The sequence below is a fragment of the Hippocampus guttulatus genome, chromosome 18 (genome assembly GCF_054856545.1).
Source record: "Hippocampus guttulatus isolate MCC_2025c chromosome 18, RoL_Hgut_1.0, whole genome shotgun sequence".
Taxonomy (NCBI): Eukaryota; Metazoa; Chordata; class Actinopteri; order Syngnathiformes; family Syngnathidae; genus Hippocampus; species Hippocampus guttulatus.
Window position 1 is genome coordinate 11,835,929 of NC_141278.1, and position 16,673 is coordinate 11,852,601.

The 16,673-nt window shown below is 45.5% G+C and overlaps 1 protein-coding gene across 1 annotated transcript; it reads right to left on the reverse strand.

The window, feature by feature from the left end:
• Positions 1-54: 54 nt before the first annotated feature.
• LOC147191235 (glycoprotein-N-acetylgalactosamine 3-beta-galactosyltransferase 1-like) lies at positions 55-5,580 on the reverse strand. The gene is made up of 3 exons (XM_086136740.1): positions 5,316-5,580; positions 2,164-2,825; positions 55-889 (listed from the first exon to the last, which is right to left on the reverse strand). The coding sequence occupies exons 1-3, from the start codon at positions 5,554-5,556 to the stop codon at positions 725-727; spliced, it is 1,068 nt and encodes a 355-aa protein (XP_085992866.1). The 5' UTR covers positions 5,557-5,580; the 3' UTR covers positions 55-724.
• Between the last annotated feature and the right edge of the window lie 11,093 nt (positions 5,581-16,673).

Consider the following 16,673-nt stretch of genomic DNA (forward strand, 5'->3'; position numbering starts at 1 on the left):
TCGGTTAAATAAAAGGCAAATAAAGTAAAGAAACAAAAACGTGTTTTTATTTTCAAAAAGTACATAAAATGCCTTTTTGCTTTGTTTCTTTATGATGCCATTGTTGTTCGTTTCTTTTTCAGTTGCTGCCATGAATTGGACTGGTGAGCATCGCGCTTTCATTGTGGAAACGTTTATCAAAACGAACGAATCTGGAACTGCAACACAACGAGTGTGTTCCGTTTGCACTTCAATCTTGGCAGACATGATCCCGTACCAGCTCGAAACACAATCTTGTTATGAGTTACCAACTTCAGAACGACTGGATCTGCATTGAAACGAAAATTCAGTTCATGCATCTTGACAAGTGACATCTTCGGCATCTTATCGAATGAACGAGGATAGCATTTTCCGTATCCTAGCAACAGACCGCAGTTCCTCTTGAGACAACAGCCACCATTGAGCTGCGCATGTTCAGTCCCAGTCCTACCACAGTGGTTGCGAAATGCTCTTGTCGACCTGGGCCCAAATTGAGCATTCGTTGCCGTTTTGGATGTCTCCCACTTCCAACACGCCTGATTCAAATGATCAGGTTTCCGATAAGCTTGCTGATGATCTGATCATTTGAATCAGGAGAAGGGAGATATCGAAAACAGGCCGGATAGGAGCGCTCGAGGACCCGACTTACTTGAAGGGAATGACAAAATGGATTAGGGATCTTAAATTAAAAAAAAGGTCCCATACTTCACAGTTGTTTTGTCGTTCCATTAAAATATTTATGTTCACTGGAAAGAAATCTGTATTTATATCCATGTGGCCGCAGATGGTATGCCAGGTATTCCAGGGCATAGAGTTGAACAGCGTAAATGTAGTGAAAGGACACAGCAAAGTCTGAACAGCATCCTGGACCCTGGAGAAAGAGAACAAGAAAGGCATGACTGTTATTTCTCACGATCAGAAAGAAATGCTCAATGAGGGCTGTCAAACTCAGTCGCACAGAAGCCCAAAAATGAAAGCCAACTTCAGTTTTTGGGGCAAACAGGCGAAACATTTTTGAACTCAAACAAAATATTCTCCAGTCTCCAGGCATGAAAACTCAAACCAAGAAGAACCAAATTTGGACATTTGTGCGATGGTTGCGTTGAGTGTAAATGGATGAATCAGGCCGAGGGTGAAACGCTCAGCTGTTACGTTCTTAGCAACAGTGCTAACCCAATGTCAATGTCGCACTCGGAGCCTTCAAAATTTGTGCCGGGAATATTCTACAATGGCCGAGGATGGGGTTGGTTTTTGCAAACCTGCCAATGAAACATCTTTTGGTGCCAGAACTCACCCGATTTCACCACACAAAAAACATGCACACGCGCGCACACACACACACACACACTTGAGAACAGGGATGCCGTGATAGGCGCAGATGCACTCACAGTCACCCACATTAAGCCTTACATGACGGGAATGCCATCTATCGAGTTCACAGAGTCACACACGGCATTGTTTTCATGCGTGGAGTTTGCATGGTTTTCAAAGTGCTTCTGTGGATTTTGTTTGTGGACGACTTCTTTCTACATTCTGGTCACATTTATTTTTGATCAATGGCACAATGTGAGTGGAAAAAGTTGTTTTTCAATGTGTGCCCTGCGATTGTCTGGCGACAAGCTAACTATGCACCCTGCATCTTGCTCAAAGTCAGATCACTCTAATTCTGTCACGTTGCGAGGTGGTGGTGGACCCCAAAAAGCAGGCAGGAGGGAGGAGCTTGAAGAAGTGTATTGATAAAACACAGAAAACTCAATCCAAAAGTAGCAAACAAAAACCATGACCTAAGCAAAAAACTATCAGTAATAGAAACATGACCAAAAACATGACAAACATACACGAAGGCAACAAAGAAACAAACAATGACCCGACACTGAGTGGTCGTGCCAGGAGTCCTTTTCAAGCAATAATTAGATAACAACCAACAGGTGTACAGCTGCAGGGAGAGCCCTACAGTGCCACCTGTTGGTCACAAACAGAATCATGACAAATACCGACTATGAGAGACCTTTAATGAGGACACCTGCTCACTAAACACATAATCTGCCTCCTTTAAACACTTTAGCCACCATACGATATCATGCTTAGGACAAACAGCCCCACGGTTGCACAACTGGCATCACAATGAATGTCTCGTGTCCTTACTTGAATTGGAGGGTAGTATTCATAATCCAGATACCAAGGGTTCTTTTGGAACCGTCTGGCCAAATGAAGCTCCGGAGGGAAAGGATGAAATGTTTGTCTCGCTTTCACATCTCTGGTGTCGACCGGCTCCACCTCCATTGTCTCCATACACTTCCCCAGAGCCATGTCCTCGATGGAAGAGAAGTGGGTGCACGCTCCTGTGGCCAAACCTTTCATAAATCTCCGGAGTGCTTCCTTACTGAGGACATAGCCTGCTCCGCCGCTCATATAGCCTTGACGGACAAAAGGTTCAAACCTTCTTCCCAGGTACAAAGGCTTCTCAGGATCAAGGTTTGACAACATGGAGAGTAGATTCTCCACAATCACATATGTGTCATCGTCGGCTTTTAAAAACCAATCTGCATTGTCCAGGTGCTCTTTGGAGATGTACTCAAAGGCACGGATGGTTTTCCAGTACAGGTGCTCTCGTCCCTCACTGACATTCAGTTTCACAGTTGGGAAGTCCGTATGAACGGAACTCATGTACAACACTACGTGGCAGCGCTTCGCCCAAGTTTCCTTGATGTGCTTGGTCCGGGACGCCATATTCTTCGGCCCTGTCATGATCCAACACAAGATACGGGTCGTTTGCGATGAATTTGTTGGAGAGGTCAAGTTCACACCTGGAGGCAAAACAAACAACGTATCATGAATGTATTGGATAGAAAAACCACATGATTATTTCATGTTAATTCGTTGTTATATTTTATATTCATGAAGACTGAGCATCATGCTCGCAAACATTTCCAACTCTGTGTCTCCATCACATTTTTAATTCACGGTAAATGCGCTTCTTATAAAGCGCAATTCTACCCAAGGCACCGAAAGCGCTTTGACGCCAACTCCTCTTCAGGAGTTGGGACTTCAGTATCTTGCTCAAGGACACTTGGACATAAGGTCTGAGGATTAAGCCCGCAACCTTCCCGAGGGGAGACGACCACCATGTCGCCCCATGGCTCTTGATGTCATTTATACAGGATACAGTATTAGGTGTGATATTTCATTTAGTTATTATTTTTAGGGGTGGGGGGGAACCAGAAAAAACTTTGGTTCAACTGTTTCTGTTCAGTGCAGAAGTGACTCAGTTTGGCACACGCAACTCCGCCTTTTCTTTTTAAAGAAATTATTTATCATTCACAAACTGAGGCAGGCTGGCCCGGTGGACCATCGGTTAGTGCGTCGACCTCACATTGCAGAGATCGTGGGTTCGATCCCGGCTCCGGTCTTTCTGTGTGGAGTCTGCATGTTCTCCCCGTGCCTGTGTGGGTTTTCCCTCGGGTACTCCGGTTTCCTCCCCCATTCCAAAAATCAAGATCATCTTTATTGTCAAATATGCTTTATGTATAACATGAAGCACAGATGAAATTTCTTCTTCTCAATCCTCAGTGCAAACATGCTGTGCGTTAAACACACGCAGCTAAGATAGCAACTACACTGTATAAAAATACATCATATATAATATGTCAAAATCATATATGAAAGGTTACAACATGATACGGCATAATGTGCTAAATTATTTGAAGCAACCAATCAATCGAGGGGCCATTTGGCCTCTCCTGGAGAAAACTCCGCTGCCCACCACTGCTCACATGATGTTCCAATTGAAGTTGTTGTGAGACCATTGATTTCTTTTTCCTCATTATTTCCACACTAGCTGGATTAGGGCAGAAGAAGCAATGAAGAGAACTGACCAGCTGCCAGTGTGGAGCTTTGATTCCTCACCTTGAGTGAGAATTCTCAGCAGGGTAAGAATATATTTTCCCCTACTTGGGGAACATGATGTGCGAATTGTGATCTGGTTCACACAAACAACAACAAAAAAAAATCAATGCAGAGTTCAGCCTATTCGATATTGTGTGCATGTTATTTGACAACTAACAAAATATTGTGTGACCGCTACAGCAGTGCAGTTGTGCTCTAGATGTTTTTTGTTTTTTTAAAATATCAATACAATCCTATTAGGGTGGCCCGGTGGACCAGTGGTTAGCACGTCGACCTCACAGTACAGAGGTACCGCGTGCAATTCCAGCTCCGGCCTCCCTGTGTGGCATTTGCATGGTCCCCGCGCCTGCGTGGGTTTTCTCCGGGTACTCTGATTTCCTCCCACATTCCAACAAACATGGATGACAGGCTGATTGAACACTCTGAATTGTCCCGAGGTGTGAGCGCAATTTTGTGCCCTGCAATTGGCTGGCAACCGGTTCAGGGTGTCCCCCGCCTCCTGCCCGAAGACGGCTGGGATAGGTTCCAGCACCCCCGCAACCCTTGTGAGGATAAGGAGGATCAGAAAATGGATGGATGGACTAACGGAGGCAAAGTAATGTCCACTCCCTGACACCAAGAATGACAAAGATTAAGCACAAGCCAAAGTGTCTCACTAAAATGTCTTGCGAAATGCAAAAATGCCACGGTCCGGTGCAACAACGTTGACAGTTGGTCATATTGTTCGTCTTCTTTTTAATTATGAAATACATATTTCAAGATTATTTATTTGGACAGTTTTAGATTTTATTTAAAATCAAGATTTCCTTTTGAGAACAGATCTGTACTACAATGACAGAAAACGAGAGCACTTTATTTTGAGAATTATTTGGATGTGCACCAGTCTTTATTTATGTCACTACAATTGGAGTTTCAAAGATGAATTAGTCTGACACTGATGGCACAGCAGGCTAAAAAAACATTTCTCAGGGGACACATCAGTGAAAAAGGTTGAGAACCACTGGCGTAGATAAAAGCCGACTCATTGTAAGTGTGTTCCATTTACCATTGTGATCAAAATGGATTTTTAGTGGATTGGGCTAACGTGTTTTGGGGCAAAAGTACAAATTGCTGACCCCTTCGAGTTGATTCGGGATTCCCCGCTGAAACGGTCAACTGACGGCTCTAATCTGTACACTGGCCTAGAGCCATTAACACGGGCCAGAAGCCAAGCAAAGTACTGTTGTTGTTAAGATGGTCATTAAAGAAGTCAATTTTCAAACAAACACACTCAAAACCACTAAATATGCATAAAAACCCACTCCGAGCAGTGGCAAGTCATTTTGACAGAGTAGCGTCCGCACCTGCAACCCAATTTAAAAAAAACAAACATTTATAAAATGTCTGGCTACCTTTGTGTTCGATTTGGTCTCCTTGCCAGGCATCTTGTTCATGACTCTTGGGAAAGTCTGAGTTGAAAAAATATCGCAGGGACATAAATCCGATTATCAGTCCAGTGATGAAGACTGAACGGGACCTAAATCTCATTCTGTGGTAACTGTCAAATACATACAGTTCATAGATATACGTAGACATAAATTTCTTTGTTCCGCAAGTAAGAGTCCACAAATCTTGCACCTGCCTTTTTGCCATGGAAGAGAGAAGTCCCCGTCGCTGATAAACTTTGCACCGACAGCAAGCCCCCACTTTGCTCCTCCTCCTCCTCCACCTCTTGCTCTTCTGCATCCGCCTTCACTTCGCTCTCAGCCAGTGTTTGAACACAAATATTCATCCATTCATTTGCTCATGCGCTTATCTCCAAGAGGGGTCGCGGGCGTGCTGGAGCCCTGCTGTCTTCGGGCAGTCGGCGGGGGACACCCTTCACTGGTTGCCAGCAAATCGCAGTGCACACAGAGACGAACAACCATCCACGCTCATAATCACACCTCAAGACAATTGAGAATGTTCCAACCTGACATGCATGTTTTTGGAATGTGGGAGGAAACCGGAGTACCCGGAGAAAACCCATGCCAGGCACGAGGCGAATGTGCAAACTCCACACAAGAAGGCCTCAGCCGGAATTAAACTGTGCAACTCCGCACTGTGAGGCCGACGCGCTCACCACTGGACCACGGGGTCGCCCTCTTTTAATATGTAAACAATATATTTTTCATATTTAAAATAGCAATTTTTTTTCATATATTTGGCTGAAAAACATTTGTGGTTTGGGGAAACTGTGAGCGTCCACAAAAGAGAAATAACTAAACATTCATCATCTGTTCTGTTCACTTTTTTGTTGTTCATCATCATCATCAAAACTGTGATAGATCGTCATAGGAGTTCCTTTAAGTCGGGGGTGCCCAATCTTTTTTCAATATGTCGACCGCACGTGCGCACATACAGGCACGCATGCACTCACACATGTTATGTCTCGGATAAACCGAGTTTAGGGGATCCAAAAAGCGTAGACAAAAACAAGGTCTCCGTAGGAAAAAAGACAGTTTAATGTCTCAATCGCACCGAAATAAGGCGAGAAAATAAAGCGCTGGTCCACAATAAGGACAAGGAGGCAAATCCAAACGAGTAACAAAAAGCGCTTGCACAAAAGAGCAAGGAAGAAAAAATAAAGACCGCAAAATACGAACGAAAAACAATGTATCACCAATACACGCACAAAAGCCAAATCACCAAAACAAAACAGTACTTACTCAAAAATGGGTACCGAGAACTATAACGCGAAATCACGACGAGGTCAAAAGCCAATAAGTCAAAGAACAGCGAAAACAGTAATGCCATAGACAATACTCACACAACAGGTGAATGGCGGAGGAGTCCTTAAATGCTGAGTCTAATGATTACAGATTGGCAGCAGGTGTGCCAGAAAGTCCGCTCATGCCACCTGCTGGCCAGACCGCAAAACCGAAACGTGACAGTACCCCCCCCTCAACGGACGCCTCCTGGCGGACCACCCGGCTTTGACGGGTGCGCTGCGTGGAAAGACCGGAGCAGGGACGGGTCTAAGATCCAGGAGCGGGGGATCCACTGCCGATCCTCCGGGCCGTAGCCCTCCCAGTCGACCAAATACTGGAATCCCTTACCCCTGCGCCGAGAGTCCAAAATTTCACGCACGGTGTACACCGGGTCACCGTCGACGACTCGTGGAGGAGGAGGAGACGTGGGCGGAGGAGCCAGGGGACTGGTGGCCACTGGCTTCAACAGGGAAACATGGAAGGCGGGGTGGACCTTCATGGTGGGCGGCAGTCGGAGCTTGACGGAGACGGGGCTGAGGACCGATTCCACCACGAACGGTCCAGTGAAGCGAGGCCCCAACTTGCGAGATGTACCAGCCAGTCGCAGATCCTTGGTCGCCAGCCACACCTTCTGCCCCACCTGATAGCTGGGTGCTGGGCGTCGGCGGCGGTCAGCGATCTGCCGGTTCCGCAGAGCAGTGCGTGACAGTGCTGCTCTGGTCTCCCTCCATACGCGATGGGCCCGTCGCAGATGGAGCTGTATGGATGGGAGTTCCACCTGACCCTCCTGGGAAGGAAACAGAGGAGGTTGGTAACCATAAGCCGCCATGAAAGGAGACCGACCGGTAGCTGATGAGACGAGGGTGTTGTGGGCGTACTCCACCCAAGGCAGGTGAGCCGACCACGAGGAGGGGCGAAGGAGGCAAACGCAGCGCAGAGCTGCCTCTAAGTCCTGGTTCATACGTTCCGTCTGGCCGTTGGACTGCGGGTGGTAACCAGAGGACAGACTAGCCGTGGCCCCCATGGCCTGACAGAAACGTTTCCATACTCTTAAAACGAATTGAGGACCCCGGGCCGACACAATGTCTACCGGAATCCCATGAAGGCGGAAGACGTGTTTGACGAGAAGGTCGGCGGTCTCCTGGGCAGAGGGCAGTTTGGACAAGGCAACAAAATGAACAGATTTGGAGAAGCGGTCAACTACGGTGAGTATGACCGATTTGCCCCGGGAAGGAGGTAGGCCGGTAACAAAATCCAAGGAAATGTGGGACCATGGTCGAGACGGAGCTGGCAAAGGCTGCAGCAACTCAGCCGGTCGTTGGTGGGACGCCTTACTGCATGCGCAGGTGGAACAGGCCTTGATGTAGTCCTGTGTATCCTTACGAAGCTCCGGCCACCAAAACCGCTGCGAGAGGTACGGGACACCCCTGGATGGCATGCCACCTTAGACGTGTGCCCCCACTGTAACACCTCCGCGCGCAGGGGTGGGGGCACAAAAAGTCTCCCGGCCGGACAACCAGCCGGGGCTTGAATTCCGTTCTGGGCCTCCTGGACCCTCCGTTCGACGGCCCACCTCAGTGCCCCCACAATACAATGGTCAGGAAGAATGCTTTGGGGTTCGTTGCTCCTCTCCGCGGGGTCATGGATACGGGAGAGTGCATCAGGTCGAATGTTCTTGGAGCCAGGGCAGTAGGTGAGTGTGAAATTGAAACGAGTGAGGAGAAGCGCCCACCTTGCTTGGCGTGAGTTTAGTCTCTTGGCAGAGCGGATGTATGCGAGGTTCTTGTGATTGGTGTACACCGTGAACGGCTCTTCAGTCCCTTTGAGCCAATGTCGCCATTGTTGTAGTGCCAAAACTACTGCTAGCAGTTCGCGGTTGAGGGAGGGGTACTGTCATTATTCGGTTTAGAGACCAACAGGTGGCACTGTAGGGCTCCCCCGGCAGCTGCACACCTGTTGGCCATTTGGTAATTAGTCGTATAAAAGGACTCCTGCCCGAACACTCGGTGTCGGGTCATTGTTGCTTTTGCTACTGGCATGTGTGTTGCTGTTTGCTCTTAGTTTCTGTCATGTTTAGTTCATGGTTATGTTTCAGCTTTAGTCATGGGTTGTGTTTGGTACTTTGGACTTTGTTTGTTTTGGATTTAGTTTTCTTTGTTTTAATACAATTCTTCAAATACACCCTGCTCCTCCCTCCTGCCTGCTTTTTGGGGTCCACCACCACCTCGCAAACGTGACAGAATGACCCGACCACCTGGACCCCGCAGGTACTACGGATTGGTCCCTGTTCCACCATGTGCCTGGCGGAGCGCGTCTGCGGCCGACACCCCTTTCCCCTTTCAGGCAGCGCTGGGGATGCGGCTGTCCTGTTTTCGTCTCGTCAAGCCGCGTCTACGGTGGGCCGAGCCCCGTCCGCGTCTACGTTGAGCCGAGGCTCGTCACCTGTCTGTTGGAGCTGAGTCGCATTCACGTCGACGACGAGCCGTGCCACGTCCACGTCAGGCCGAGCCCCTGTTCACGTCCGGCTGTTCCATGTCCCCCGTTACGTCGAGCTCCGTCCACGTCAGGCCACGCCCAGCCAAAAGGATTGCCGTCGCTTTTGTTCCTGTTCCCTGGCGAGGTGAAGGTCACCGTCGCTTATAGTTGCTGTATTTCGGCGAGGCGAAGGTCGCTGTCGCGCGTGTTCCTGTTTTGCGGCGAGGCAAGGATTGCCGTCGCTTTTAGTTCCTGTTCCCCGGCGAGGCAAGCTTTTGGACAACTTTGGGACGTCTGGGATCTGTCCCTTGAGGGAGGGGTACTGTCATGATTCGGTTTAGGGACCAACAGGTGGCACTGTAGGGCTCCCCCGGCAGCTGCACGCACACCTGTTGGCCATTTGGTAATTAGTCGTATAAAAGGACTCCTGCCGGAACACTCGGTGTCGGGTCATTGTTGCTTTTGCTACTGTCATGTGTGTTGCTGTTTGCTCTTAGTTTCTGTCATGTTTAGTTCATTGTTATGTTTTAGCTTTAGTCATGGTTTTTTGTTTGATACTTTGGACTTTGTGTGTTTGGGATTTAGTTTTCTTTGTTTTAATACAATTCTTCAAATACACCCTGCTCCTCCCTCCTGCCTGCTTTTTGGGGTCCACCACCTCGCAAACGTGACAACACATATGCATCCACGCACGCCATAATGGCCCAGACCATGAACAAAACAAACAAATAAAGTCGATACAAGAGTTTCTGAAAAGGAAATCACTGCCGTCCTTGGGGACGAATCGACGTTGAGGCATGGGACGCACTTTTGCAGCGTGCCAAGTGTAAGACCATCACTACCCAAGTTCACGTGTTATGTTTTAAACTACTCCAGATTCACATTCTTTGCCAGTGGCATCGGTGAATTGGAGATGAAACAAACTTTGAATGAGAAGAATTTTATCAAGGATATGTCGTAACAGCTCTGACTGCAAGCTGCAATTGCAGACTGTTGACCGCTAATAACTTCTGATGATGCCGGTCATGCGCCACACTAAATTAAAATTGACTTGCTATTTTAATTTAAAAAAGTTTTTTGTGAAAGTGAAACTGAAAGAATGCTGAGGGTGCAGTGTACATTAACACAAAAATATATTTTAATAACACGCACACAGACAGGCAATTTTTTTTCCCCCCATTTTGACCCACACCCATCGCGATCGATTTGGGGCCAGTCCACAGGCTACCAGTTGATTGCGATTGACAGGCTGGGCACCGTTGCTTTAAACTACTGAGAGTTATTCAAAAACATGAAAAAGGGAAGTGAATAAAATGTATCTACCTCCTGGAGCGCGTTGAGCGGACGCCTCTCATCATCATCATCCATCTGACTGAGGCAGAGAAGAGGGTTGAGGAGCCACATCTGTGACTGTCATGCTGGTCATCTATAAAGACAGTCAACAATTATAGAGATTCAGAATGTTTTTGATCAATAGGCCATCAGATCAGATGTGCAATTTGCAAGGGGGGCAGAAAATTCAGTCACCCTTTAACACGTTACAAATCATTTTTTCTGATTCTGAGAGAAAATAAATCATTGATCAAGTTGCACTTAACTTTCCACAGTATTTTAGAAATTGAATTACCACTTGCTACGGGTTTAGGTTTCAGAAAATAATGATTTGAAATGTGTACCAACCTATTCCAAACACCTGCCAGAGCTGATAAATTTGCGTCCATTCGTTTTCTAATCAGTTTATCCTCACAAGGGTTGGGGGCATGCCGGAGCCTATCCCAGCTGTCTCTGGACAGTAGGCAGGGTACACCCCGAACTGGTTGCCAGCCAATCGCAGGGCACAAATAGACGACACCCATTCGCGCTCACACTCACACCTCGGGACAATTTAGAGCAGGGGTGTCCAAAGTCGGTCCTCAAGGGCCGCTGTCCTGCCTGTTTTCCAGCTCTCCCAGAAGCAATACACCTGATTTAAATAATCAAATTGCTCGAATGCTGCCTCAGAGCTGGCTGATGAGCTGATCATCTGAATCAGGTGTGTTGCAGGTGGGAGAGATGGAAAACAGGCAGGACAGTGGCCCTCCAGGCCCAGAGCTGGACATGCCTGATTTCAAGTCGTCCATTACCCTGCCACGCATGTGTTGAGGAATGTGGGTGGAAACGGGAAAATTTGATTCATATTATTTCCAGTCAGATTCTACTGTTCTGATTCAAACTGATTTCATCAAAGCCACTTCCATTCTTATTACACAGAACCATTCTGTATAATCTGCAATGTATAACATACTTGTGTTCTCCATGGGCAGTCTTTGCCACCATAATCATACGTAATTTCTTCTCCCTCTTGGATGTCATTCAAAGCAAACAAACATAAGTGTGGCTTTCCATCCACATCAACCCTTTTCATCCGGCAGTTTGGCCTCCTGTCTTCATCATTCACGAGACGCCCAAATGACTCATCTTCTCGTGAAGCATCAATGCTTAACAAATAGGTGAAAAAGAACAATATGAGATCATGATCACAATATTCTGATATGGTCTATATCAGACATGTCCAGCTGCGGGGCCTGGAGGGCCACTGTCCTGCCTGTTTTCCATCTCTCCCGGCTGCAACACACCTGATTCAGATGATCAGCTCATCAGCCAGCTCTGAAGCAGCATTAGAACGATCCTGATGATTTGAATCAGGTGTGTTGCTCCTGGGAGAGCTGGAAAACAGGCAGGACAGCGGCCCTCGAGAGCCGACTTTGGACACCCTTGGTCTATACAGTAAAATTCCCTCTACAACGAAACCTACATGTGCGAAAATACCCCCTCGTGTGGAAAAAAAAAATCTTGATGCATGAAAGCCATTCCCTCTTTTCTGCTTCCCCCTACAACAAAAAGTCCCCCTGTTGCGTAATACGAAATCCTTTTCTCCACCATTGCCTCGCAATGACGTTCACTAAAACGAAAACAAGCCTTCCGCAAAAGTCTAATCCAACCTCAGCCTGCCACAGCCACCGCTACCGCTTCGCTCGGAAACGGCAATAGCAACCACCACACTGGCTTACACGTGCGCAGTAGTACAGTATTTGTTATTGTTCGTTTCAGACGCAGCACGACCGTTGCATTGCTAAAATGGCTACAAAACGGACCGTTGCAGACCAAGGAGTTAAGAAAAGAAAAGCTTTAATGCTTGAAGACAGGACAAAAGTCATAAAAATTAAAGATGGAGGAAACAAAGTAAAAGACATTATGCAAGAAATTAATGTAAGTGAAAGTGAATGCTGATCATAAATTTTGCAATTTCTTTCCTTCTTTTTCTTTTTTACGCCATATGAAGTGTCAAATAAGTGTATGCTCATCCTTATGCACTATTGGAATAAAAATAAAGAGTAAACATGTACGTTTTGTGTGTGTGTGTGTGTGTTTACGTCTGAGATCAAATTAGCTATCGTGAAAATTCCCCTGTTGTGGAAAAACTTCTGGCCGCAAACATGATTTCGTTGTAGAGGAGTTTCACTGTAGTGGTGCAGAACAGGTGGATAATAAGTCTTACCACCATTTTTTCCCTCTCCACTTGAATGCAAACATAAACGCAGCACATGATGGGTGGTAAACTCTTCTTCTGCGCTGGTATTCTGCATCATCTATCAGATCTCCCCGATACTCAGCAACAAATTGTCCGCTGCCGATTGTACTTTTTGCAAATATTCCACGTCCTGTAGCAGACAGCAACAATAGTTTTTAGAAGAAAAAAAAACAGGCGTGGCAATCTATTCTTCCATGATTGAGAGGTCCATGTTAATTTAGAAAACATCCTGTAGAATAGAATTGTTTTTATTTGTTCGGTTTCACATGGTGTTCTTCTACTCAAGTAAGACAAGACGCGGAATTAATTATTTATATAATGGCTTGTTTACAAACTGAGTCGGAACCTGCAAAACTAAGCTCAGGGTTTAAAATTAAAGCTCATCTGATAGTAACTGTACAGTGTATGTTTTATCCACAGTATATGCCATATCATGCAATAATTACTTAGCATATAACATCAGACAACACCTTACCTTTGACTCCATTGATGTACCTCACACACAATTTGCCTGTTTTGTCGGTCCCGAATGAAATGTGACAAATGGCGTCCTGAAGGGGGCTGACTGTTTGTGGCGTTTCGAACTTGAGAGAGAAAAAGAGTTTGCATTGTATTCAGTCAGAATTGATTTATATATTGAACATATCAACACAACATTAAATACATTTAAAAAACTAAACAAAGGAAAAAAATTCAATAGATGTGTTGGTTCAGTACAGTTTACATGCGCAAAGGAAATAGTTAGAAGTACAAAAATTTGTCTTGTTGTACCCCTTGATCTTTATAAATTTAGGGAGTTAGTTTCAACTTGTTTGATTTGAAATTGTTGAACTGTACATATCAATATCATACAATACATAGTTATCTATATAGTGATTTCACAAATGCTGTGGCTGTCATCTAAATAGCTTTTCAACCATTTATGTGACAAACATCTGATACCAGGGGTGCCCAACCTTTTTTGACCAAAGATCGACTTTTGAAGCGACCAAACTCCCGCTATCGACCCGATCGCAAGCATGCAAGCATACGCACATGCACACGCGTGTATATGCACGCACACATGCCACAATGAAAAACATAAATCTTTTTCCCTCCATTCCCCCCTCCACCCCCTCGCGATCGACTTGGGACCAGTCTGTGGGCTACTGTTCGATTGATTCTTCCACAATTTCCATTATCGCCATAGATGTTGCCCTTTTCTCTCTGAAACTGCATTGATATTTGCTTAAAAAATTATGTTTTGCAATACATTTGTAAAGTTTGTGTACAAATAGTTGTTCTAGGATTTTTATCGGAAAAATATTGGTCTGTAATTTGTAAATAAGTGTTTCTCTCCACTCTTGTAAATCGGAATAACTTTAGCTGTTTTCAGTTTTGATGGGAAAACACTAGTTTTGAAAGACGGCTTAAATAAATATATGAGAGGTTGCACAACATTTTTGAAGACTTTTTATTAATGCCATATCAATATTAAAACAGTATATTTTTTAGCGTTGAGGCAATATCCAACGATCCATCCATTTTCTAAACCGCTTGTCCACACAAGGGTTGCAGGCATGCGGGAGCCTACCTTTAACAATATTAAATATTTCCAAATTATTTGCAGAACTAAGGAACACAGTGCAGGAATTGTTCTTGATATATTTATTTATTTCATATTCATTGAATCTGGAATTTCACAGTTAGAAATATTACTGTTTCACAAAGAGTGTGTGTGCCCTCCATATATTGCTCATCTATCTCACTTTACCAAACCGATACATGAGCTGAAATACTTTAAGTTTTCGTAAACTCCATCATGATTACGAATGGGTAGAAAGAGCAGAGAAACTTGGCAGTGGCGTTTGGGTGTTGAGCATTTAGCTTTAGCCTAGCCGTAGCCGATCTCGGCAGCCCACGTTTTGTTTAGCTTGTCTCCATCACCTACGCTACTTGCCATACTCGAGTAAAATCCACGCAGGTTTCGCCAGTCGCGCTCACGCGTAATGGATTTTGAAACTGCGGTTAAAAAAAAAAAAAGTGAAAAGGGAATAGTCACGGCTCGTTCGTCATCACACTCAGTTGTCCAGGCGCTCCGGCGGCAGCCTGAAGCCGTTAGCCCCGAGACTCGGCCACGACCGTCGGGTCGGGTGACCGCCGAGGCAGCCGAGCCTCCGGCTCTCATTCAAGTCTGAGATGTGCGCGCCCGAAAAAAAAAATACCCCGAGCTTCAATACTTATAAGAGATTTGTCTTTTAAAATGGAGCAGACTTCGCCGAGTTGTACACGTACAAACTATAATTACTGTATTTTCAGTCGCCAATTTGGATAATAAAGCACTGGGGGGAAGCCCTGGCCTACAATAGGATAGGAGGTGTTAATACAGACTCGCCCGCGATTATTGTTAGTTCATAGAAAATAGTGACAATATTCTTATTTTATGATGTACATTTTTAACATGACACAAATAAATAACTTGTTAATTCATAGAAAATAGCTTACCTTGCGTTTTACTTTTGTTTCTTGTGCTGCCATCTTCTAGCTTTGCAGGCTGCTTCTGATGATCACGAACTGAATGATCACCTGTCCCACTTGTTGGAAAAATCCTTCCCTTAGGGCAGTGTTTTTCAACCTTTTTTGAGCCAGGGCACGTTTTTTTACATTGGAAAAATGTTGCGGCACACCACTAACCAAAAATGTTATAAAATGACACTCTGAACACTGTATTTAATTAAAATATAATTTCTTCGTTTATTTGTACTCAATCAGTGTGAAACCTGGGGCTGTTCAGATGAACACAAAACCGATATCCTGGCAGGAATAGAAGAAAGACACAAACAAAGCTCTTCTTCAACAGCTCTCAGTCTCTCTCTTTTTTTAGTTTTTATCGAAGTTAGGCTTGAAAAGCTCAGCTCACACAGATATGTTGTGGAAAATGGGAGTCATGTCAGAACAGCTTTGTTGGCCAGAAAGGTGAACTCCTTGGCAGCACTCAACCAAAATCTGTCCAAAGGAAGATCATCAAATCTTAGTTTTAAACGCCGATCCTGTTTCAGTTCAGTTCGTTCCTCCTGCTCTTGTGAAGTCATGTCCTTTCCCACAACTGATGCTGAGCTGTTTGGGTCCCTAACCCAGTCAAAGAATTTAGTGGAGGCTGAAGAGAAATAAAATGACAACCTCTCCTCAAGACTTTTCAAATGTTTACATATGACCTCACACAGTGCAGCAGTGGGACTTTGCCGTTTCTCTGTGAGTGGGAACATCTCCAGGTTGGCACGTTGCACATGTTGTTGCCAGAGGTGGACCTTTAAACGGAATCCATTTCCTTTATCTGTGCTTGGAAGCAGGTTTTCATTTCGGCCCTGCATCCTTGTGTTAAGTTCATTCAGATGATGAAATATATCAGCCAGCTTTGCGCACCACTCATCACTTGAAAACAGATTTGAGTAATCAGACCTCTCATTTGTCAGCAACATTTCAAGTTCCTCTCGCAGCTCATACACACGGGCCAGCACCTTACCGCGCCACAACCATCGGATCTCCGTATGGAGCAATAAGGCCTTTTGCTCCGCTCCCATTTCCTCACACAGAGATGCGAATGTACGGCTTTTCAGAGGTCGTGTCTTTACAAAGTTCACTATGCGCACCACATCGTCCAACACAGGAACCGGTTCTGCTGGTAAAGTCTTAGCAAGGAGGGCCTCACGGTGTAAAAAACAGTGCGTAACAAACAGGTCTGGGTTTCTTTCCTTCACTCTGCTCACAAAGCCTTTGGTGCGCCCGACCGTGGCTGCAGCTCCATCAGTGCAAACACTTGTGCAGTTTTGCCACGTAAGTCCTCCCTGGTCCAGATATTGCGATGTGACCCGAAAAATTTCTTCTCCAGTTGTTTTTTCTGGCAGCGCCTTGCAAAATGGCAAGTTTTCTCTAATGGCATCTCCATCCACAAAACGGACATTAGCCAAGAGATGAGAAGTCCACTAATATCCGTA

Coding starts and splice junctions, on each gene's coding strand:
- LOC147191235 (XM_086136740.1), bottom strand. CDS start 5,556: ATGGCAAAAAGGCAGGTGCAAGATTTGTGGACTCTTACTTGCGGAACA. Junction 2,826..5,315: donor AGACCAAATCGAACACAAAG/GTAGCCAGACAT, acceptor TTTTGCCTCCAG/GTGTGAACTTGACCTCTCCA. Junction 890..2,163: donor AATACTACCCTCCAATTCAA/GTAAGGACACGA, acceptor CTCTTTCTCCAG/GGTCCAGGATGCTGTTCAGA.